The sequence below is a fragment of the Ambystoma mexicanum genome, chromosome 3q, assembly GCF_040938575.1.
Source record: "Ambystoma mexicanum isolate Mex_15411 chromosome 3q, UKY_AmexF1_1, whole genome shotgun sequence".
NCBI classification, from domain to species: Eukaryota; Metazoa; Chordata; class Amphibia; order Caudata; family Ambystomatidae; genus Ambystoma; species Ambystoma mexicanum.
The window spans coordinates 46,278,041-46,301,881 of NC_090926.1; the positions used below are offsets into that span (position 1 = coordinate 46,278,041).

A 23,841-nucleotide genomic window follows, 5' to 3' on the forward strand; every position below is an offset into this window, starting at 1 on the left:
GCAAATCGAAGCACGACACCTAGCAGTGGATGCCCAACCCAGAAAATGGGCGGGGAGCCTCCCATATCCATGATTAAAGCCAAGCAATGGCAGCACGCTTCAGAATAATCACATGGAACGTCAGAGGGATGGGATCCTACCTGCGGAGAAATCGAATACACTCCTACTTGAAAAGGAAGAAGATATCGTTTGCCCTCCTGCAAGAAACGCACCTTACATCCGACACCACGAACAAATTGGCGGACTACTGGGGCGGCCAGGGCAGCGGCTCCTCTTACTCGAAGTACGCACACGGCGTATACACGTGGGTGAGTCCTGACACACCCTTTCACCAGATGGGGATGGAGACGGACGAAGAAGGCAGGTATGTGATCATCTGGGGCATGCTGGAAAATTCCCGACTATGTATAGTCAACTCATACTTCCCACAACATGGCATACCCTCCCACCTCAAGCGGATATGCGCCAAAATTGCACACCACAGGGAGGACGCCCTCTTGTGGGGGGGAGACTTCAACAGCATGATGAACGAAGACACAGACAGATCTTTAACGCCGCGCACCCCCAACGGCCCTGCCTCCCGCGCTCTCCGCAATGTGGTTGTGGACTTGCACCTGGTTGACGCCTGGCGAGACTTGCATCCCGTCGACAGGGCCTACTCATTCTACTCAGCCCCCCACGATTTACACACCAGGATAGACCACCTTTTCGTCGACAACGCATTGATACCGCTGGTTGAGTCGGCGAACTACCTGGGAAGATCGATTTCGGACCATTCTCCTCTCCTGATACAGCTCCACCTAAGAGGTCCGCGGCTCCCTATCCCAATGTGGCGCATGCCAACTGAAACCTTAACGGACCCTGCATTCAAGGAAACCCTAAGAGAGAAACTAGAAGAGTACGTACAGATCAACAAAGGATCGGTCCAGAAGTGGAGCACATTCTGGGAAGCCATGAAGGTGGTAACGAGGGGTGAGATAATAGCTGAGGCCGGTGGGATCAGGAGGCAACTGAGGAAGGGGCTGGAGGACAAGGAGGATGAGATCAGGCAACTGGAAGATGCTTCGCCTCCGACCGCTGCCAGGGAAGCCAAACTGAAGGACATCAGGGAAGAATGCAGGACAGCCTGGGAGAGGCTGTCCAAGTTCGACTTCTCCACGCGGACCCTGAGGGCACACAAAGAAGCGGACAAGCCTGGCAGGATACTTGCCTGGTTATGTAAGAGGGAGAACCCAAGGCAGGCCCTTAAAGAGATCAAAGACGAGGGAGGCACAACACAAAGGACGCAACAAGCAATAAATGAAGTCTTCTCAAGCTTTTACGCCAGACTTTATGCCCACAACGAGCGAATCCCTGAAGAAGACATAAGAGACACCCTGGACGAAATCGGACTACCCAAGCTGAGTCAAGAACATCGAGCTGGGCTGGAGGAGGCCATCACACTAGAAGACATATCGGAAGCGATCAGGTCTCTCTCCACCAGCAAGACACCCGGGACGGACGGCCTCACTCCAGAATTCTATAAGGCTTACGAGGAGACCCTAGCCCCGATATTACACGAAGTCTATTTGGAGGCATATGAGACTGGAACCTTGCCGAGCAGCATGAGAGAGACTCTCATAATACCAATGCTCAAACCAGGCAAACCACCTGATGAGTGCGACTCGTATCGCCCCTTGGCTATGCTGAATTACGATGGCAAAATCCTCACGACTATACTAGCCAAGAGGCTCTCGAGGGTGATAGGGTCCCTGATACATGAAGACCAGAACGGCTTCGTCCCAGGACGCAACACCACCGCCAATCTGAGGAGGCTCCAACATGTTATGGCACAAACAGTGGAGAGCAAGGAGGACCTAGCGGTACTCTCACTCGACGCCGAAAAAGCTTTCGATTCGATATTTTGGGAGTGGCTGATCTTGACCCTGAGAGAGTTTGGCCTAGAGGAACACTTTATCCGATGGGTCGAGGTACTCTATAACAACCCGGTGGCCCGGGTGAAGACTGGTGGCGTGGTATCAAGAGCATGGCCCATCCAAAGAGGAACCAGGCAAGGGTGCCCTCTATCGCCGATGTTGTACATCCTGGGCCTGGAACCAGTGGCAATCTATTTCAGGAAGCAATTGTTCGACTCTGGCATCAGCATTGGCGGAACATACAACATCATTTCCCTATATGCCGACGATGTCCTTCTATACCTCAGGAACCCCCGAGAAACCGCTCCCACAGCACTGGATGTCCTCGATAATTTTGCCAAATACTCGGGGATAAAATTTAGTAGACAGAAATCATGCTCCTTCCCCCTTGCGGGACTCAGAGGACGAGACACAGAGGAACTACCCGAAATAGGGATCCAGTGGCAGCCAGAGGCCTTCCGCTACCTAGGTTTAACCATCACGCACACGCCAGCCTCCACCCACGAGCGCAACACCGAAGCAGCAATGTGCGGAGTCCGAAGGTCCATTAAATTCTGGTCAAAGCTTCCTCTTTCAACGATGGGTAGAGCCGCAATCTCCAAAATCATTATACTCCCAAGATTCCTCTACTATTTCACCAACATCACTCACTACATCCCCCCGCCCTTCTTCAGGAAACTGGAATCCCTGGTCAGGGACTTTCTTTGGGGTCAGTCCAGACATAGGCTCGCCCTGAACATCCTCACGCTCCCCCACACCGAGGGCGGCATCCAACTACCCGACTTCCAGAGATACTATCTCGCATCACAACTAACACATGTAACAAAGTGGCTCTCGGATGAACCCTCTGCTGAGACTGGCCTCCTTCGCCAACTGACCGGGCCTACGCACCCTAAGGAGATAATATGGGGCTCGCAGGTGGGCCCCCCTGACCCGCCCATGATAGTAATCTTGGGGAGGCGGGTCTGGAACAGGGTTAAAACACTACTAGGCCTCCATCACCCGTACATGCCCGAAATCCCCATGCTGACAGATGTCTGCAGGACCCCCATCGACCTCCCAGTAATGAGGAACTGGGAGACTTGTGGCCTCTACACATGGGGAGACATGTTTGACGAAGGAGCCTTTAGGGACTTTGATTCGCTGCAACTAAAGGACGGACTCTCTTCGGGACAATTCTTATTTTACCAGAGGGTGAGGCACGTAGCCAAGACCAAATGGAACACATGGCCGGAGGAACCAGAGACCCACCCCCTTGTTCAGGAGATGTATAACTTGAGCAACGGCTGGAAGCCGACATCGCGGCTGTACGCCCAGATAAACGATCGAATTAACCCGAGAGGAGCGCGCCTGAAAGAGAGGTGGGAGACCGACATGGGGACAGAAATCACGGAGGAGGAATGGGCAAGAGCCCTGCTGTATCCGAAGGAGGTGTCCCGGAACGCCAGGTTCAGGATGATCCAGCTGAACGTCCTTTACAGGACCTACATGACCCCGCACAGGATAGCCACCTTCAACAACAAAATCCATTCGACATGCCCATGGTGCTCCTCCGAACAAGCTGACTTGATCCACATGTTCTGGGCTTGCCCCAGATCCCAGAAGCTCTGGCTTGCTGCCGAGCAAGCCTGCAGGAGAGCTGGACTGGAAAGGTATGAATGGACACCTAAGGAGTGTCTCCTGGGCACCCACCCGAGACTTGGCAAAATCAAACACCTAGTGAAGCTCATGGACGTGGCATCCATTCTTGTGAAAAGAACAATAGCGATGGCCTGGAAATCGCCCGCAGGCCCCAGATACGGACCCTGGATCAGGGAAATGGAAAGATGGACCATGGCCGAAACCAGGGCCTGGGAGGAGGGAAACAACAGAGGCGGGAACGATGTGAGCACAACACTGGAGTCCTGGAAAGCCCTCATGAGAGACATGATCTTCTTGACAGACTTTAAACCCCCCTGAACAGCCCAACAGGACACAAATTTCAGGTAAAACATTACGATCAGATCAATGAGCCCGAGTACGTTCCAAGCGCTGTGTCCCGAAATGGCCACAAAGAGGGGTGGCCCCGGTCCTGAGCCAAACACACAGAATAAAGACCACGTTACGATTCCATGGGAGTGGACAGTCAAAGCTGCTATTACTGTTAATCTTGTTAGTTTGTTGTTATTTGTTGTTCTCTTGGCAGACACGACACATGATCAATAATATAAAGCACACTCCGTGCTCTACTGCTATGTGTATGATTGCAAATGCCAATAAAAACATTTAAAAATAAAATAGCTAGCTTGAAAGAGTCCCTTTGTGATTTTAAGGAGCACACCTTTTATTTGTCGTTTTGCTCTGCTGCTGGCTTCTTCCCTGGGCAGTGCAGGACCCTCCAGTCTTCCTCCTTCTTGTCAGTCCGACAGTCACTTCAGGAACCGTGAGCCTGCAGGAACTGCCAGGAACTACTGCCTCAGCTACAGCATTCTTCTTCGTCTAAGGTACTGTTGAAATCCGGTGTTCGTTCCATCCGACCACGGTGAAAGTGTTTTCAATCTTTCGCCTCTCCGAAGGCTTGTCCTTCTCTACTCTTTTGAATAACTTTTTCTTTGACAAACTTCATTTTGAACTCTTGGCAAAGACTAACCGCAAACTACTCTGAACTGTGTGATCCTCTGTAAAGACTCTGAACCATTAACATTGGCCCAAGCCTATTGATTTGAATCCTAGTTGTAGTAAGCCTTTTCTAGATTGCCCTGCCTATCACTTGTTGGTGTTGTTGATTTTTGATAACCTTGTCCATTCCCTCCCTTTTTAAATTGCTGGAATGCCATTTTGCTCACACTTCATTTTGAGCTTAACTTGTCCAGAATTGATCGGGTGTGGTGTAGTGTATTAAGATTTTGATTTTCTGCTGCTTTATATTAGTGAATTGTTTTATAACTGTTGGTGTAAATAAATGTATATTCTTTTACTCAGAAACCTTGAGTCAGTGTTTGTTTGAACTATAGTAATTACTGTCCTTTGTGTAACTTCTGATACTGCTCACTTTACTCTTGAGATAAGTCTGGCTGCTCAGCCAACGCGACCACTTTACTGTGTAGTACAGGGTTGTACCATAGGTGAATTTGTACTTACACTTGTAGTCTTAATTGTGTGTGGTGTTCCCAAAGGGTACTGCATATGATTCTGCCTAACAATCGGTTGGACCCCGAATATTGCTCAGTCACATATTCCTCTTTTGACAAAGTAATGGAGCTTGTGGAGCAGGTTGGGAAAAGGGCTTTGTTGGCAAAGGTTGACATTGAACCTGCTTTCAGTCTCCTTCCTGTTCATCCAGATAGCTTTCATCTGCTGGGATTAAAGAGGGAAGGTCATTTTTCTTTGATAGGTGTATGCCAATGGGGTGTGCAGTTTCATGTGCCTTTTTGAGCAGTTCAGCTCCTTCCTAGAATGGGTGGCAAGGACTAGGGATCCAAGAGTGGGTGATCATGCACTATCTGGACGATTTCCTGTTCATTGGTAGGGAAGGGTCTGAGGACTGCGGAGCTGCACTGGGATCGTTTCAGGTACTAATGAATGAATTGGCCATTCCTCTAGCCGAGGAGAAGACACAGACACCCGTCCACATCTTGACCTTTCTAGGGATAGAAATTGATACGTGCAAAGGCACATGCAGGTTGCCAAAAGATAAAGTGGAGGGGCTCTTGGAGTTAATTGACGTCACCCCGGCAAGGGAAAAAATGACTCTGGGCCAAGTACAACAGCTCCTGGGGAAACTCACTTTGCAGCCAGGGTGGTACCAGCGGGAAGGGTATTAGCCAGGAGGTTAGCAAGAGCAACAACGACGGGCAAGCATCACCACATCAGGTTGAGTGCTGCCATCAAAGAGGACCTGGTCATGTGGTGCAGGTTCCTCTAGGGGTACAATGGGGTCAGCCTTTGGCGGGAACCATTGGTTACCAGCAATGAGCTACAAATGTACTCCGAACACATCAGGCAAGGAAGGTTTTGGGGTCATCCTGGGCACCCAGAGGTGGCCGACTCAGTGGCAGAAGAAAGGGAGATTTGTGAACAATATGGCTCTGGAATTATTCCCAATTGTGATTGCCCTCCTTCTGAGGCCAGGCGAGTTGTGCAACAGGAGAGTCCGCTTTTGGTCCGACAACAAAGCGGTGGTCCAGGCCATCAACTTACAATCCGCAACATGCCCTGTGGTTCTGGGTCTACTCAGGAACTTGTTGACGTATGCTTGTACCAGAATCTTGAGTTTAGAGCAAGGCATGTACCTGGAGTTGTGAATGTGGCTGCTGACGCTCTTTCTCGTTTTCAGTGGGAGCGATTCAGGATGGCCCACCCGAGGGCACAGCAGATGGGCAAGGAATTCAATCTGGAGTGGTGGCACCTGGTGTCGTGGACCCGAAGCTCTGAGGTCTTGGGGAGCAGTCGCTCACACCAGAAGTGCGGTCCAGGTATCAGAAGGGCTACATTAAGTTTGTGAGCGTGATTCAGGAAACGGGATAGGCAGACCTGGACCTATCATCCCAGGTGGAGCGATTTGTTGTGTGGGCGCACGTAGATAGGCAAAGCAGGAGCTGGGTCTCGGGGCACCTAGCAGCCATAGCATTCTATACAAAACTGAAAGGGGTTGGGGATCCAACAAAGGGTTTTTCAGTAAGGGCTGCAAACAAAGGCTGGGGTAAACTGGAGGGGCACAAGAAAGATGGCTGTAAGCCCATTGACTTTGAGGTACTGGTGAGGTTACTGAGGGCACTAGAAGGAGTTTGCTCAAACAAGTTTGAGGTCAGGCTCATCAAGGCAGCATTTGCAATGGCATTCTTTGGGGCCCTTTGGGTCAGCAAACTGGTCGCAACTGGGAAGGGTGATGAATCCGGAAGGGCATTGGCATCAGGCGATGCCACGTTTACTGAAGGTGGGATCGTGATAAGGGTCAGAAGATCGTAGATCGATCAAGCCGGTAAGGGCACCTCAGTCAGGCTTCAGAAGGCATCGGCCCAGCCAGCTGCCCCACGTGGCTACTCTCCCAGTATATGGCAAATAGGCCATCCGAGGGCAGCTATCTCTTGCTCCACGAGGACGAGTCCCTACTGACAATGTTCCAATGCCGCTGGGTACTGGCCATGGCTTTGAAGGAAGCAGGGTGTCAGGGGGAGGGCTGGTTCATGCATGGGTTCCGGATTGGGTCTGCAACAATGGCATTCCAGGCAGGAATGCAGGGGTCAGACATCCAGCAGCTCGGTAGATGGCATCCAACAGCTGGGTATATGGCAATCGGATCGTTATAAATGGCACATCCGCCACGGGGGGCAGGACGCAGGAGTATTGCTAGGCAAATAGACCAGGTGCGGGTGGAAGCAGGGGGGGGTTCAGGCGTAGGAGGGGGTCAGGGAGGATGTTGTGATGACAATATGTTTTATTTTTATTCCAGCGGGACGCACGGTCTGGATATTTGGCCACTCTTATCAACAGGGTGGAGAGATGGACCTGCACAAAACCAAAGCGGGAGGCCGATCTGGGTTTACGGAACACTGAGCTGATATGGCTGGGCACACCTGGCATGTGGTGGCATGCATTGCTGCCCGCACTGCAAAGGCAGCTGGCCAGGATGAGGGCCCCTAGGTTGCTGGTGGTGCACCTAGGGGCGAATGACCTTGCTGATTTGGGAAGGGGACGATTGCTGAGAGAGATGCAAGAAGGCTTCAGAATCCTAGGGCAAATGCTTCCTGAGTCAGATATAGCTTGGTCAGAGATGCTCCTAAGGAATGTGTGGCGGGGAGCGGCATCTAGGCAATAAGGAAATCTAGGAGAATGGTTAACAAAAATATGGAGCGCTTCATGAAGCAGGAGGGGCTCGCATTTACCAGGCATCGGGAGTTGGGGGAAAGGAACCCGTACATTTTGCAGCAGATGGGTTTCACCTGTCAGAGGTCGGCATGGATCATTTCAACCTGGTACGGTGGGGAGTAATGTCAAGGTCCGGATGTACATAGTGGATGGTGAGTACGGACTGTAGGAAGTTTTTTTTGTGTATGCGGGCATTGTGGTCACGGGGGGGCCACCCCAAAGCGTGGCAAAGTTACTAGGGTGGTCCCAGAGAAGGAGGCGTGCTGCGGTCTGTTCTGTGAGCTGCAACCACTGGCTGCTTCAGCCAGGATAGGGTGACACAGGCACTGATACCACTAGGGATGGTTGGGACTCCCCAACAACTGATGCAGTGGCCTTGTTCGCTACATTTTCTCTAAATGGGAGTGATTGAACAGGCAGTCGAACACCAGTGCGTGCCGTTCTCGCAAGAATGTAATCGGTGTGAGAGGGCTCACAGGTTTTTGGACATAGGACTTTGTAAGACAGGATTGGCAGAGCCACCAGGGAAAGGACTATGTGTTGGGCCAGTCATTCATAAGGCCTGAGCGGGGCTGGGGCCGCCCGATAGGATGACTCTAATAATGCGACCATATGTTTCCAATCAAGTGTAATATGTTTCCAACTTTCAGGTCTCTGTCTCATATCATTGGGTGCAAGCTTGGTATGAGAGATTATGCATTTACTGTTACTATGTAGGGGACATGGTAGGGGTTAGCCCCGCTCTGAAGTATGGCAAACCCAATGTGATCTCGTAGCTTAGAGCACAACCTGCTTTCAGAATACGGCGTTTCACGTCAGTAAACAGAGTCTGAATAGGACATTAAAGACACCACAGTCAACGTTTTTGTCCCTAAAATGTCCTAGTAACATGTTATTGCTAGCAATACGTGCCGGCATTGCACTTTTCACTTGTGGAATACTGCAAGCAGAGAGGGAAGTGACTGTGCATTTTTTTCTATTTACTGATGTGCTTCTGCACAGCCCTGGGTTATGTGTGAATGCCGCTCCCCCTGCATTGTTGCGCACTAACACTAGATCGATGCACAAAACACGATTCAGGCGAGGTCAGCTGGTGTCACACGCAGCCTGGGGAGCACTAGCCTTCAGCGGAAAACCACTACCACGTTCTACACGTGAGGTGCCTGTCCACAATTAAATCAGAGGCGAGGGGCCCAGTTTGGAATCGTGTTCCGTTTCTGAAGGGAATGCATATTGCCAATGATGCCACCTGTAAAAATAGTGTGGGGAAATGTAGCGATCCGCAGAGGCCCCCTCACGCCCAATTGCTGCTAGTCTGCTCGCTTTCCAAAGATGCCGCCACTTGCGTCGTGGATGCGCTCTGCGGATGATTGCAGCGAAGGCAAATGCGACGCATTGAAAGCGAGGCTCTGAAGTCGGGACAGCTCACTGTGCCATGTTCTGATCGCCTTACTGTGTTTGGCAGGTGGACTCAAGCCGCATGCTTTGACTGGCGGGTGTCACTCGCGTACTTCAGCTTGCAGGCATTCCTTATCACGTGCAGGGTTTGCAAGGAAGTCCAGGCTGTTTTCAGATTCGGTATAGACAGCACGCTGTTCAAAGAGGGGCATGTTTCAAGGAGAAAGGGTCTCTGTCAAATGTATGAAACGTGGGCTCCTCCCACGCAAAAGCCAAGGGAATACTGCGAAGGTGAGCATCTGCTTTATCACGCCTCGTTTACCTGTATGCGTGGGTGGACATGGTATGTTTTTCTGCCCTCTCAGACACTTTGTAAATGCACAATTAATCCAGAATAATGCATGGCATGTTTGTGTCATTTTCTATAAATATGTACAGGGCTGTGCTGCAGAAGACATGGCTGTGTCATGCCTTGTCCCTAAACTCGGAACGGTTGGGACGCTAAGTAAACGGAACAGATTGGTGCACTGCATGTCACATTGACACAATTACAACTGTTTTAAATAAGATTGCAATGTGATTCTATTTTCAAACTCATTCGTTTTATGGGGAAATGGGAAGCATAGGTGAGTTGCAGCGAGGGTTGCGAACACCAGAAGCTGTGCCAGCAGCTGGAATTTAAAGTCCAGGATGGGATATTCTGAAACGTCAGACTGATAGTATACTAAAATATGTATAGAAAAAAGAGGGGGTGAGGCGCGCACTCTAGTTTCCAGTTGTATATACCTGATGCAAGTAATAACAGGGTTAAATCCCATCTGCTGCAGTTCAGTTGCTCTTCTCCTCCAAGCGTTTTCATGTCTCTTACAATCTTCAGGGAGGCAGTCTTTTCAGGTGTTACTAATTAGTCTCAATTTAGGTCTCTGGGAATTCTGACAGCTGTAGTCACTTCTGGTAACCAGGAACCAACTCCCCTCCAATATCACAACTTTTTCCCATAATAGCGGGAGGGGGGAAAACCATCAATGTGGCTCTCCTAGGTAGGGCATTGTGACCCCGGTGCAGTATGGTAATCACGCAACCCTTTTTTCCTAGACAACAAGGATCCAATTATTTATGCCAGTACCAAGCACGGCAGCCACCCAATCATTCAAGTTCACAAGACAACATATCAAGGTAGGTCCTTGACCTGCAGCTGATTTTAATTACCCCTTGGTCACCCATCCCCTGACACACATCATGTCATCTATTTTTATAGGTACTTCATACTACCCGTTTTTACACCAACTTCGTCCTGATGACAGTTCGGTCCCTTCAGTCAACTTGCCAAGATACAGCAACTACTGAGGGTCATTTATATTCCGAAACAGAAACACTGACTGCTTAATGTGTCGACAATAATGGCGTACTACTACTATTAAGTAGTACAGAAATCTGCACAAATAATTTTGTTACTAATCTTCACTACAACGTATAGCTAAACATATCATTGTTGGTTGTTTGCCCTCATGGGCTCATGTGTTGCTTTTTAAGGCCTTTTGTTCGAACTATAGGCCTACAACTTTTAGATGTTTGTACATTAATTAAATTTTGAATTCACCTTGCTCTTTGTGTGACCATTTCTCCTGGCTAGTATTTGTTAAACCTAGCTCTCTGCTGCAACTCGCACCTACCCTCAAATGCGTCTTTGAATAGGGGTAGCTTCTGACTCCCTTTTTTGTTTTCTTATTGGAGGGGAGTTGGTTCCTGGCTACCAGAAGTGACTACAGCTGTCAGAATTCCCGGAGACCTAAATTGAGACTAATTAGTAACACCTGAAAAGACTGCCTCCCTGAAGATTGTAAGAGACATGAAAGCGCTTGGAGGAGAAGAGCAACTGAACTGCAGCAGATGGGATTTAACCCTGTTACTACTTGCATCAGGTATACAAAACTGGGAACTAGAATGTGCGCCTCATCCACTCTTTTATTCTACCAAAATATGTACACAACACACAAAAACGGTATTTCTGAGAGTTTTAAAATTCATTTTGCAAGACTGCAAATGAATGCGTGCCGAATATTATTTTGGTGGGTCTACTACCTAATTTTGATGAGGGTCTTCCCACGTGCACACACACATTATCGGGAATGTTAAGACATTCGTTTCCTGAGCTCATATTAAAGGCACCTTGCTTACACCAGCAGAGCATTTGCACCTGAGCTAAGATTTCACCACTGCAATGGATTCCGCTTCTCGTTCTGTTGCATACCTGCACCCCTTATCACATCCTCCTTTCAAACTTTGCACTCTCCTCCTTGCACCTGGGTGCCTATAAATGGAAAATGTAAACAGCAGTAAACGCCAAAACTAATGGCATTGCCAATGCTTGTTTTAACTATGTTTCTTAGGTTTTCAAAAAGGTTAAAGATTGCAACGTAGATTGACAGCAAAACAGCAGATTTTGTCATCATATCTCAATTACCATTACATGTGGTTTGTAAGCTGAGAGAAAACAAATCCATTACCAGCCCCACCTTTCCTTAAGAGGCGGCGCAGTGGTGGAAATGTCCCATTGTAGATTCCATTACGTGCAGAGTGCCAGGCATGGCAACCAGTGCAACAGGTGGTGGGGTCGGAAGATGGCACAAGCCCTTGGGACAGGTGAAGGGTAGCCCCAGTGCCTTAAGTGGCACGAGAAAACAAGCCGTGGCTCATCAAGGGGTTGTGGCCTAAGGGGGGGGTCACCTGCCGGCTCATTAGGCCATGCCCTTTTGATGGGCCACGGCTTAATGGGCTGCAGGCACCACTGCCAGGCAGCCCTTTGTAGAGATCAGCACCCTCTTCCCCCAATAGGGGGAGAGGTGGCTGATCTCTGCATCTAATACAGAAAGGGATGCCTGGCGATGTACAGCACCACATATTTTCTGCCCTAATGGTGGCGCTGCTCCTCATCAGGCTGAGGGGCAGCAGCATCATTAAGGTGAAAAGGTGAGGCCGCTGGACGCCAAGGCCTTTTTTCCTAAAGTCTGGGGGTCCCACAAACGGGTCTTTTATCTATAATGGTGGTACCGGCCACCGGACATCTCTTCATTAAAGAGATGCCTTGCAGGTGCCGGCCCCACCATTATAGATAAAAGGCATTGTTTTCTGAAGCCTGAAGCTCTCGGACATGAGCGAGGACTTAAGGCTTTAGAAAAAAAAACCCTTGTCCTCTAGCGGCCGGGGCTGCCAGGGGACATTAGGGCCCTTCCCCAGAACCATATTTTAGAGCCTGCCAGTGCTCTGCCCCGGCTAGTCCCAGCCCACTTAAAGCCCTTGTTAGCCCCAATGTGATTAATGTCCAGCAGCCAGGCCGCAAGGCGAGGGTACACGCGAGTGGAAGCCATCAGCCCACTTTTTTCAGAAGGTGGCACACCACCCACCATTCCTGGAGAATTTACAGGCTGTGTGTAAAATTAGAAATATTGGCTGTCTTTTTAGGGCGAGGTTGGCAGGCCTGGCCATTCACCACTGCACCATATAACTGATGAAAAATAATGAAAGGGGAAATGTTACGTTTCAGGACTGCATGTTCCAGGGAAAACATTGGCATTGATACTTCGAGTTTAAAGCATGCACACCTTTTGACGTTTTCAAAACACTGTCAGAAAGAACAAAACATGCTCTCTTGGCTTTGTGAGTGTGCTGATTTTGTGAAAGGCAAATTACATTCGTCCAATTCAATTTGAGTGGTTATGCAAAGCCAATTGAATGAAATGTGCATATTTCACCTTGATATGCTAATTTCTGGTCACATCACATTCAATGGCAAAAGTTAGTGAGTCCCCCGCTTTTTTAAATTAGGACTTGACCCCTGTCGGCAGCATTCGATCGCGAGCCTCAGAGGAACTGGGGGCGGCTCCATAGGGCATGTCTAAACGTTGGGGACTCCTGCGAGTCGCTGCACATGGGAAATGGGGCTCGCCAGGAAATTATGCCCCGTTCTCCAGGGGGGCGTGGTTGGGGTCTCTAACTAGGGAGGAGTGCGCCTACACAGAAAGGGTGCGATCCCCCGTGTTTAAGTGGAAGGCCCCCAGAGAGAATGGGTCCTTTCAGATAAGCCTGGCCCCCATATGTCCCTGACCTCCCCGCCTCCCCTTCATCCCCTCCATCCCCTCCTTACCGTTCATGTCTCCTTTTGAGTCAAGCTCTCGGGTCGCGGACTCCGTCCCTCCCCAGCTAATGGATCTGTTCGCTACTTCGTGCCCAAGTCCTGGGGCGAGATTTACCTGCGTGCTGCCCACAGCCCATGCCCCACCGGCCCTTCCCCTGCAGCTCCCTCCCACCGGAGAAGTCAATCGCCTCATCTGTCCTGCGCCCTCCTTGCTAGCAAGTCACCTTGTTCCTATCCTTATCTAACCCACGCACTCTTCCCCCCTTCCCTCTCTCACACTTTGTTCCCCCTGGCCCCCTCTGTCCCCTCTCCACTCCCGATCCCCTCTTCTGCTACCTTCGCTCACTCGCTTTCACTTCTACTCAAGTCGCTCCCCGCTTCTCCCCCTCGTGTTTAGTTTATCTTCTCTCACTGCCTCCTGTTGCCTTCCCCTCTCTAAATTCATTTCTCGTGTAACATATCCTTTTCGTTTGGCCCCACTGCTCCTGTCAGTTTGCGCCTCCTCCTCTCTCCCCTTCTTGCTATTTCCTTGCCTCACCCCCCCCCCTTATCTTCTGCTCGTGCCTTTCTGGCTGCCTCTGCTTTCGCGCTTTGCCCTGGAGCCTGTGTTACTGGGCTCACCTGGCGCCTCCCCCTCTAACTCCTCCTTCTAATTAGAAGCCACGGTCGTCTTGCACGCACAGCTGTGTCCCTCCCTGCCTCACCTTCACGCAGCACCCAGGCAACACAGCTAGTGGAGGTTAGCTCAGTATGCTAATGCACATGCCGTGGCTATATATGCGAAACCTGCAGATCCCAGGGACAATTAATGAAGTAACAGGGCAGTTTCTAGGCAACATGGTGCCTAGGGTGAAACTACTAAGATACATCACTGTTGTGACTTAAGGCCCTCTGGGCTCCTGATAAGTCACGTGTTCAACACACGTGGCACACACCCCTTGAGGCCTCCAATAAAAGGGGCGAGCGCCAGTTAATCCACCACTAATGACGTGGTGTGTGGTCTGTTGGTGTAGTGTGCGGGCCGCATGGATTTACTCGGGACCGAAGTGGCCGGCCCCTTAAAAACTGGCGACGAGTTGGTCGGAACTCGCTCCACGTGGGGGTGCCCTGGTACTGTGCGTCGCTGTCCGCCGCGCACCGAAAATGGTGAAACCGTACTCCCACTTTGGCGAGAGAAGTTTGTGTGTTTGTTTATTTATTTGTATGGCGCACCCGACGCGGGGTAACTGGGCGCCTTGCATAGTGGAGGTTACAAGAATACTTTTAGCTTAGTTAGAGGAGTTTACAGAGATAAAAAATAACAAGAGGAGTACTTACAGGAATACTTAGGCTTAGTTACAGTAGTTTACAGAGATAAAAAATAACAAGAGGAGTACATACAGGAATACTTTAGGCTTAGTTACAGTAGTTTACAGAGATAAAAAATAACAAGAGGAGTACATACAGGAATACTTTAGGCTTAGTTACAGTAGTTTACAGAGATAAAAAATAACAAGAGGAGTACATACAGGAATACTTTAGGCTTAGTTACAGTAGTTTGCAGAGATAAAAAATAACAAGAGGAGTACTTACAGGAATACTTAGGCTTAGTTACAACAGTTTACAGAGATACAAAATAACAATAGGAGTACTTACAGGAATACTTTAGGCTTAGTTACAGTAGTTTTCAGAGATAAAAAACGATAGGAGGGAAGTACAGTGATAGTGATCGGTCGGATACAGGAAGATATAAACATATGTACAAGTTACAGGAATACTTTAGGCTTAGTTACAGTAGTTTATAAAAATAACAATAGGAGAATAATACAGTGATAGATATCCAGTCTAACATTTACAGATACAAGAAGATATATACATATGTACCCGATAGTGCAGGTTACTTTTAGTCGGCCTGGGACTCGTTAGAGTCAGGGCAGTGGGGATAGTCAATGTCCTGTTTGTTAGGTGCTAAGTCTGATCATGGGTATCATTATTCACAAGCCATTTTATAATGTTATGTCTGAACATGTAGGATGGTTGCTCAGCTCTCAGTGCAGGAGGTTTAAGGCGTTCCATGCTTGGGCTGCCATGACAGGGAAGCTTATTCCTCCTGCCTTTTTTAATTTAAATCTGTGTACAATTAGGCGTGCAGAGTTGAGAGTCCTGGTAGGGTGTGTGAACATTGGTAATTTTCTTGGATCGGTAGGCAGGTGCTGAAAGGTTGAGGCATTTGTGCATGATGGCTAGGGTTTTAAGCATGATTTTATCTTTGGTGCAGAGCCATTTGACCTGTCTCCTATGTTGTGAGATATGTTCTTGCGTTGGTATACCATGTGCTGCTCTTAAGGCGTTATTTTGTAGTATTTGGATTTTCTTGATGATGTATTTGTTGGCTCCCAGATACAAAGCATTACAGTAATCCAGCTTGGACAGTATGACAGCTCGAGCGAGGGTAGTGTAGATTTCTTTTGAGAGGAAAGGTCTACATGCTCTGATCAGCTCACAGGTGTAAGCTGTGGCGGATGACATGGCACTGACTTGTTTGTTAAGGGTGAAGGCAGAGTCGAGGTAAAAACCTAGGGTTTTTACTTCACTTGCCACTTTAATAGCATTGCCATCAATATTAAAGGTGGTGTAGTTCGAGCATAGTTTATTAAGGTTGGATGTAGAACCGAGTATTAGAAGTTCGGGCTTATAATCGTTCAGGCACAGGCTCTGTGCGGCCATCCAGGCCTGGATGATAAGGTAGATTTTGTTCACCAAAGCCAGGTCCTTGTCATACTTGCCCGAGAGGGGTATGAGGATCTGGGTGTCATCTGCATAGTTAGTGTAGGTGACACCCAGATGATCTTGGCCATCAAACAATGGCTTTGTGAAGATATTGTACAATGAAGGGGGGACAAAAGAGCCGTGTGGCACACCACAGTTTATGGGATTAGGGTCAGCCGCTGCGAGAGGCGAGAAGACTCTCATAGTCCTATTGTTGAGGAACGATTTCATCCAGGTAATGGCACTTTGTGAGAAGTGCGTAGCTATGGCCAAGTGTTTGCAAAGAACTTGGTGGTCCACCAGATCAAAGGCAGCCGACAGGTCGAGGAGTAACAGCAAGGCTGTTTTTCCCTAGTCCTTCAGTTCGTCAATCTGAGTTTTTAGATCTATAAGAGCTGTGTCTGTGCCATGACGGGGTCTAAAGTCGGATTGTCAGGCACCGAGGAGATGGTTTGACTCAAGACACTCCTGAATTTGGATGTAAGCCATTTTGTCGAGAATCTTCAGTAAAAAAGGTACAATGGTAATTGGCCTGTAGTTGGTAGGGATTGAGGGATCTAGTGTCTGTTTTTTCAGGAGGAAGTGGCGCAAGAAGCACGCTGCCACTGGGAGCAAGATGTGCTCCTGGTGGGGGTGACACAGAGTGCACAACCTATGTGCTGCTGCCGCATGGTAAGGAGGCACTGCCTCCCCTGCAATAATTTGATTAACTCCTGCCTGGGAGAGCACTTCAGTGGTGCGGTGGGCACCACTGCCGAAATAAAGAAAAATATAACCCCTGCATGGGGGAGAGAAAAGGAAGCGGTGCAGCATCTGCCGCTGCCGCAAGGAAGGTGAGATATGGCACGGCTCAGACCCGCTGCCTGCAGTGTCTCCCGCATGGGGAACCCTGTTGTGGCTCGGCCACCGCAATAAAGGAAATTACTCCCACCTGGGGGAGGGAAGAAGTGTTGCGGCCCGTAAGCCATCGCCTGCAGCCTGCACCACTCTGCCAACATTGCCCTGTGCTCTAGCACCTTGAAGCCTCCCATGTGGTAGAATGAATTACCAACAATGATCTCAGACTCAAATAACTGGACAGACTCAAAGAATATGGCAAAGTACTACTTTATTATCAGCATAAAATAAAGTAGGGCAATCTGGCGAATAACAGGCAGTAATTCACACACTCACACCCAAATGTGACTATACAAAGGTTTTATACATTGATGTGGGTCATTTATGACATCATCCTACATGGCAAACTAAAACCTATTGAAGGGAGGGATTGGTTAGGGGAACGTTTGTACCTATAGTATACATAAGTGTTAATAACTTCATTGGCTGCCCCTTATCTGGTGGGCACGTCTCAAACTACCTCTAAATACTTATTATACTGATTATAGCAGAAGAAATGGCAGTCGGTTGGCCTCTGCAACATTGTTTAGCATGTTGCAACATAGACCCTCTGATTGGTTGGCATGCTTTCCCAAATTTGGACTTTCAGCTTGTTAGCAGCATGTAAGCAAAACAAAACTTGGGTTCCTCAAGCAACGTCAGACTACTCCCCACTATCCCAATTAGTCCATCGTCTCTCACCGGTCAGGCCCCACGCCAAGGATTCTACTTTCTGGGATATTCAAGGGAGTGTAAGCACACTATTATCTTCTGTGGGCTTAATGAAAAGCCCTTGTTTTCAACTTCTGAATCATGTGTGAGGAGACCACAAATGTGTCCATCTCGAACTTCTGCTATTTGATTAAATCATGCTAGGTGTCATTACACCTCTTAGCCTTTGGAGACTTGCTCACTCCATCTTACATAAGTTTTCTGCATATTTAATTGTCTAATGCTTGGTTCTTGCAGATGGTTTCTCCTTCGTTTAATCTAAGAGAACTATGTCTTTCATACATGGCTTATCATTTTGAATCCTTTTGGGCCCGATTCATAGAATAAAATAGCGCTGAAAAACGGGCGCAAGCGTGCAAAACACATGCAAGTGCACATTTGTTGATTCACATAGCACGTGGCTTACTGGAGACTTCCGCTGAATCCGCACGGGTCCAACACATCACTGCAACACCACGAACACCTTGCGCGAGACGCCCAGCGAAGGTGCATACCGTATAGCGCAGTCACCTGAAAAGGGGGCAGAATGCGTGGAATGGGGAACAACAAGCATAAATGTGGGCGATAGGTGGAAAGTACCACAGTAAAATACTTGCAAAGCCCATAAGCGCACTAACAACACGTATTCATGGAATTGAACAGGGCTCTCCTGCGCACGGAAAAAGACATGCTAATCCGGAAACACGTCTGCCAAGTGAAAGCAGGCGTAAGCGTAACCGCGCATCAAAAACAATGCATAAAAAGGGCGCGCGAAAAGCCACCGTGCCATACAGCTACGATGAATGTCCCATTTTTCGCAGCAGTGATCGCGGGACACCGCAGGAGGAGGAGAATAGCCAGGGCATGCATTTTTATACCCAGGACCAGCCTTTTTGGGATGCCTGATGACCCGGTCTATGGCAGGTATAGGTTTCCACCCCATATCATATCAGACCTGGTCACAGAGTGGGAAGATGACCTTAATCACCCACCCTGTGCTCCCAAGCACTGAGCCCCTTGGCAAAGGTCCTCAATGTACTGCATTTTTTGGCCACTGGGACATTTCAGCAGACAACTGCCATTGTCGGGGGCATTTCACAGGCCACACATTCACGCTGCCTACACCAGATGCTGGAAATCATGACTGCACTCCCCTCAGTCAGGCACATATACATGCCCAGAACACCTGCAGAAAGGCAGGCGTGGTCCAGGACTTTTACGGGGTGGCGCACTTACCTAAAGTGCTTGGTGCCATCGAGTGCACCCATGTGGCCTTACGTCCACCTAGGGCCACAGAGCACATCTATTGCAATCGCAAGCACTGGCATTCCATCAACGTGCAGGTTCTATGTGATGCCAAGGGAATCATCACCTCTGTATATGCCAACTATCCAGTGTCCATCCATGATAGTTTCGTATTCAGAATTTCACACCTACAGCGGGCCCTGGAAGCTGGGAGGCATGGCAACACATGGCTCGTTGGTGAGTACAAATGGCCCTGCAAATGCATGCATGTCTCACACAGACAAAACCACACCACTGACAACCTATCTCACCTCTACAAGGGACAGTGCCTACCCTCTGAGCACCTACACGATGACGCCAATACGGAACCCCATCACACCACCCCAGGTAAGATACAACGCAGCCCATATTGCGATTAGGGGCATAGTGGAGCGCACATTCGAAGTGCTAAAGTTACGCGTCGGCTCCCTTGACCACTCTGGTGGTGAGCTACTATATACGCCACCAGTAGTGTGCAGGATCATTGTGGCAGCATGTGTCCTCAACAATGTTGCAACACAGCGTTGCGTAACGGTGGACATGATGGTGCCCCCAAATCTCCAACCACATACACGGTGGCTGCGCATGGGAGGGGAAAGGGCACGTGGTGAGGCTGCCCGTACCCAGCTTGTGGCACAATCTTTCACCTAAAATCCAACCCCTGCGGAGTGCAAACAGGCCTGGCACATTCCAGGTGACAATCGATGATGACAAAGGGACAATCATCTGTCCCAACCTTAACACCCTGAGAATGTGTTCTCGGAAGTGCTACATTGTGTGCATCCCTTAGTACTGAAAGTATCTCAATCTGGTGTGCACAAAAGGAACACATGGAAGATGGAGTATGCCAGAAACGGGATGACAAAGTACACATTTAAATGCTAGTATGTCACCTAAACCCTCCCACACTTCAAATCACCTGCTTGACACACCATGCCATAGCATGCAATGTCTAAACAGAGAAATACATGGCCAACACATAACACTACTGTCACAAAGTGTGCAACGATCAACCTAAAAAGTCCAGAAATAAGTCACTCATCAATATAATCATGTACACAGGAACATCAATTGGCCAGTACAACAAACCTAACAACCATGGAGACAGTCAAGGCAATACATGAAGATGGAACATGAAGAAAGGATGGATCTCATTATACAAACATAAAATGATGGCAACCATGAACTGGACAAACAATCATGAATCCCACGAGGGGTGTATACACAGGCCGGACTTGAGACTGTCCACAGATAGAATGGAAGCCCATTGCCACTGTGTAAGTTACTTTCACACGCTGCACTCCTTGCAAGCCCATGAAAAGGGGAAACAGGAGTGGCATATGTGTCTGGACCCAAGGCACAAACACCAACAAGAGACAAACCTCTATGAGACCAGCTGGAACCTACAGTGGATGCCCTCGGCTGCCACACAAAGCAACACACTGGCATATAAATGCACAATAGACAAAAAACGAATACAAAAAAAAAAAAAAGCCCATAGGGGACCGGGGGGAGCACCCAGGAGGGAGGAGGTGCATGGGGAACACCAACACCCACATGTGTGGATGTAAAAAAATAACCCTCCATGGGTTAATGGGCCACATGGCTATGATGGAGTGGGCGACCCGTCACTGTTGTCGCCACCCTCTGGTGCTGCATCAGAATGTGGCAGTGGAAAGGCAGGATAACCACACATAGCCCTGGTTTTGTCCTCCATGGCAGTGGCCATGCGGGAGTGAGATGCTTGCATCTGCAACACGATGGCCTGAGGTCTCCATACAACACCTCATGGGATGCACGCAGTTCCTCTGTGATGGTAAGAGTCATCAGTTGCATCTGCTGTTCAGGCTGTCTACTGCTGGCTGCCTCGAGTGCAGGCAGTGTAGTCCTAAGGGACCTATACTCTGACCTCAGGGCTTCCCTGTTGGCCAGTCCCTCTGCAGCCAAGGATGCACTCAGAGCCTTCAGTTCCGCCCGTCGGCACCTGTTGCTGGCCACCATGTTCAGCCTGTGTGAGCGGCATGTGGAACGCAATGCCTGCTGCTGGTGCTTCACCTGTCTTGCCGGGGGTTTCATGGAATTGGCCACCCTATCCATGCCCTGAGCCAACATCTCATGTGAAGCAGAATGTTGTTGTGCAACAGAATACATGGACTATTCCCACACAGTATCGCCAGCTAACACCCGGCCACTGCATTGGCGGACCCCATGCCTGCTTAGGCCAAGGGTACCTGGCCCTTGATGTGATGACGCCATCTGTGGCTGCAGGATTGCATCCCTCCCTTGATCTGCTGCACCAGGACCAGGAGTCAATACTGTGGAGCGTGACCCTGCAACAGTAACCACCACAGACGGACGTCCTGACACTGACTGGCCCAGTGAGGGGTCTTCCCACCCTCCAGACATTTGGGATGCAACAGCACCCGCAGCCGATGCACTCACCTGCGACACCACAGAAGTATCCATATCTGATTCACCACCAGAGCCTATGGCTTTCTCGGAGGCAGACTCAGACTGAGTCTGGGCCAGGATGGCCTGTAGCACCAGCGGAACATCATGGGCTACCACACCACATCCTCCACTGGTGGTTGGTCATGGCACACTGTCCTGTTCCTCCTCCACCTCCTCCTCTGCATCCAGTGCCTCATCACCTGCACATGGACAGCAAGAAAATGAAGAGCCATGTAAATACCATAGACCACACACATAGGCATCACAATATAGTCATGTAACTCATTAACCTGCCATGTCACAAACACTTGCACCTACGCATCGTCAATGCAAGTGAAGGCTAGCATGAAAGCAGCCATGTAACTGTGTGGAAGGGCTAAATACAACCTGTAGTGCATGGTGCATAGTACCTGCTACACACATGAGCACCAGACTGGCATAGTTCATCCACCAACATCACAGATGCAAAAACACATATGCCATGTACTATAGCCATGCCTAATCTGTAATACTGCATTAGATGTGACTTGCTGACTACTGTCCCAGAGCCATAAACAATGGATGTGACATGACATGTATATCACAAACTCAATACACACAGGTGTCACATGCTGCAACGATGCAAGGGTGGTGGAATGGAGTGAAGCCAAACACACCCATCCCATGAGGCCAGCTCACATTGACATCATGCAAGTAAATAGGCATGGTGAAGGTGAGACCTGGGGTTGGAAGTGAGAGTGGGCATTGCAGTGCATGGTAATGGCATACAAAATAAATACAACTACATTATCATCAATGAAAATGCAGTGCGCTGGTGGAAGTGTATGTGCAGACCTCAGCTGTCAATAGCTGCTAGAAGGTTGTAGGGATCCAGTTAACAGCCACCGAGTGTGGAGTATGGCAGGGAGGCAGTGCATGGGTACAACTGGTGGTTCAGAGGCCAGTGGCAGAGATCATAGTGTGGGCAGGTGACTAGTGCATTCTCTCAGTCATCGAGGATTCCAGCAGGGGAGAGGAGGTAGAGAAAGCAGAACCCATGATGAAGGATCATAAGAGCCCCCAGACCCAGAGAAGGTTCACCTCCAGTGCCATTGAGTCAGGGAGGATGTAGCAGAGGGAGGCCCTAGCCGAAGATAGACATTAACCACCAAATAATTACTCTGAGAAGTAACTGCCCCTGATGGAGTAGGAAAGGGATGATCAAATACCATGAGAAGGAAATAAATTGGGAAGATGGAGTTGAAGGAACTGCAGCACCAGGAGCCTTAAGGCCCTGTGGACAATGCAGAGTGATTGACAATGAACAGTCGTAGCCACTGGGAGCCAGGGCCATCATCACAGTCCTAGGGAGACACAATACCTGGCACCAAGACAAAAGGACACACACCACCGTCCAGGTCAGGATGAGTTGCAGAGGGAAGAAAGTAGAGGCACAGAAACTGGATATAGGCCATTGCAGTACCCACCATAAGTATGACCGGTCCTCTGGAGACACTGAGCTACTGGGGGAATCAGAGGAAAGGAGGAATCCCCCTGAGGAGGTGCAGCTGGCAGGGTGACCCGTCAGAGATGTGCGGTGAGAAGGCCAGTGTGCAGTGCAAGATTTTCACAGGCCATCTGCCATCACAGGTTGGAGCAGGAAGAGGGCCAAGAGAGCCTGGACAGAGTGACATGGAAGGAGTGAGCAGGTGTGGTGATGGGGTTCGTCAAGGTGTGCAGCACATTGTGCGTATGCCATCTGCAGGTCAACAAGCACGTGTCAGTCCACCATGACATGGTTCACCCATTGCAGTCATGCAAATACAGCAGAACTGCCAGACAACCAACACACTTCATCCAAGCAACATACACATGACCTGGACACACACCAATCACCACTTACCAGACATTGCCTCATAGATTGGCAGGTCTCCCATGCCTTGGATCTGCTCCACATCAATCATAGCACCTATGATCTCCGCCTGTGGAGTGAGTTCATCGTCCTCTTCTGGTAACCCACCTCCAATCACCAAGTAGAGGCGTAGTTGGCACCCATTTTAGCTTTGGCTCGGCGCGGCAGGCCATACCAACGCTTCATTGCGTCAGTAGCTGAGCGCCTCTCATGACCCAAGGCGTCAATAAGGTCAGCGACACACTGCCAGTGGGCCATACACTGGGCAGACATATGTGTGCTCCCTGCCTGCACAAGCATGTCACGTTGGTGTACCTGCACGTAGTCGACAAGGATCTGGAGCTCCTCATCACTAAAGCTCCTCTTCCTCGACGTGCAGGTCTCCTCTGCCGTGCCTTGGGACTGAGCCTGTTTGCCTACTGCACGCTTTACCTTCTTACGAGGCTGTGCACACCCCGAGTGGCTGGGACCACTTGTGCCAGTAGGGGGCTGGAGCACTGGGCTGTGGCATCACACAATGATGGTGTGACTGTAGGTGCCCTTGCAGGTGGCTGTACCTGGGTGCCGGTGCCATGATGCTGCAC

At 49.5% G+C, this 23,841-nt stretch overlaps 1 protein-coding gene across 2 annotated transcripts in view; it reads right to left on the reverse strand.

Annotated features, from left to right (window-relative positions):
- The window catches only part of CARD10 (caspase recruitment domain family member 10), a 356,289-nt gene extending 342,440 nt beyond the window's left edge, over positions 1–13,849 (reverse strand). For both annotated transcript variants that reach the window (XM_069653039.1, XM_069653038.1), the window contains exon 1: positions 13,306–13,849. In XM_069653039.1, the coding sequence (XP_069509140.1) occupies positions 13,306–13,489 (184 nt within the window). In that variant the 5' untranslated portion in view covers positions 13,490–13,849. The remainder of the gene's footprint in view (positions 1–13,305) is intronic.
- Between the last annotated feature and the right edge of the window lie 9,992 nt (positions 13,850–23,841).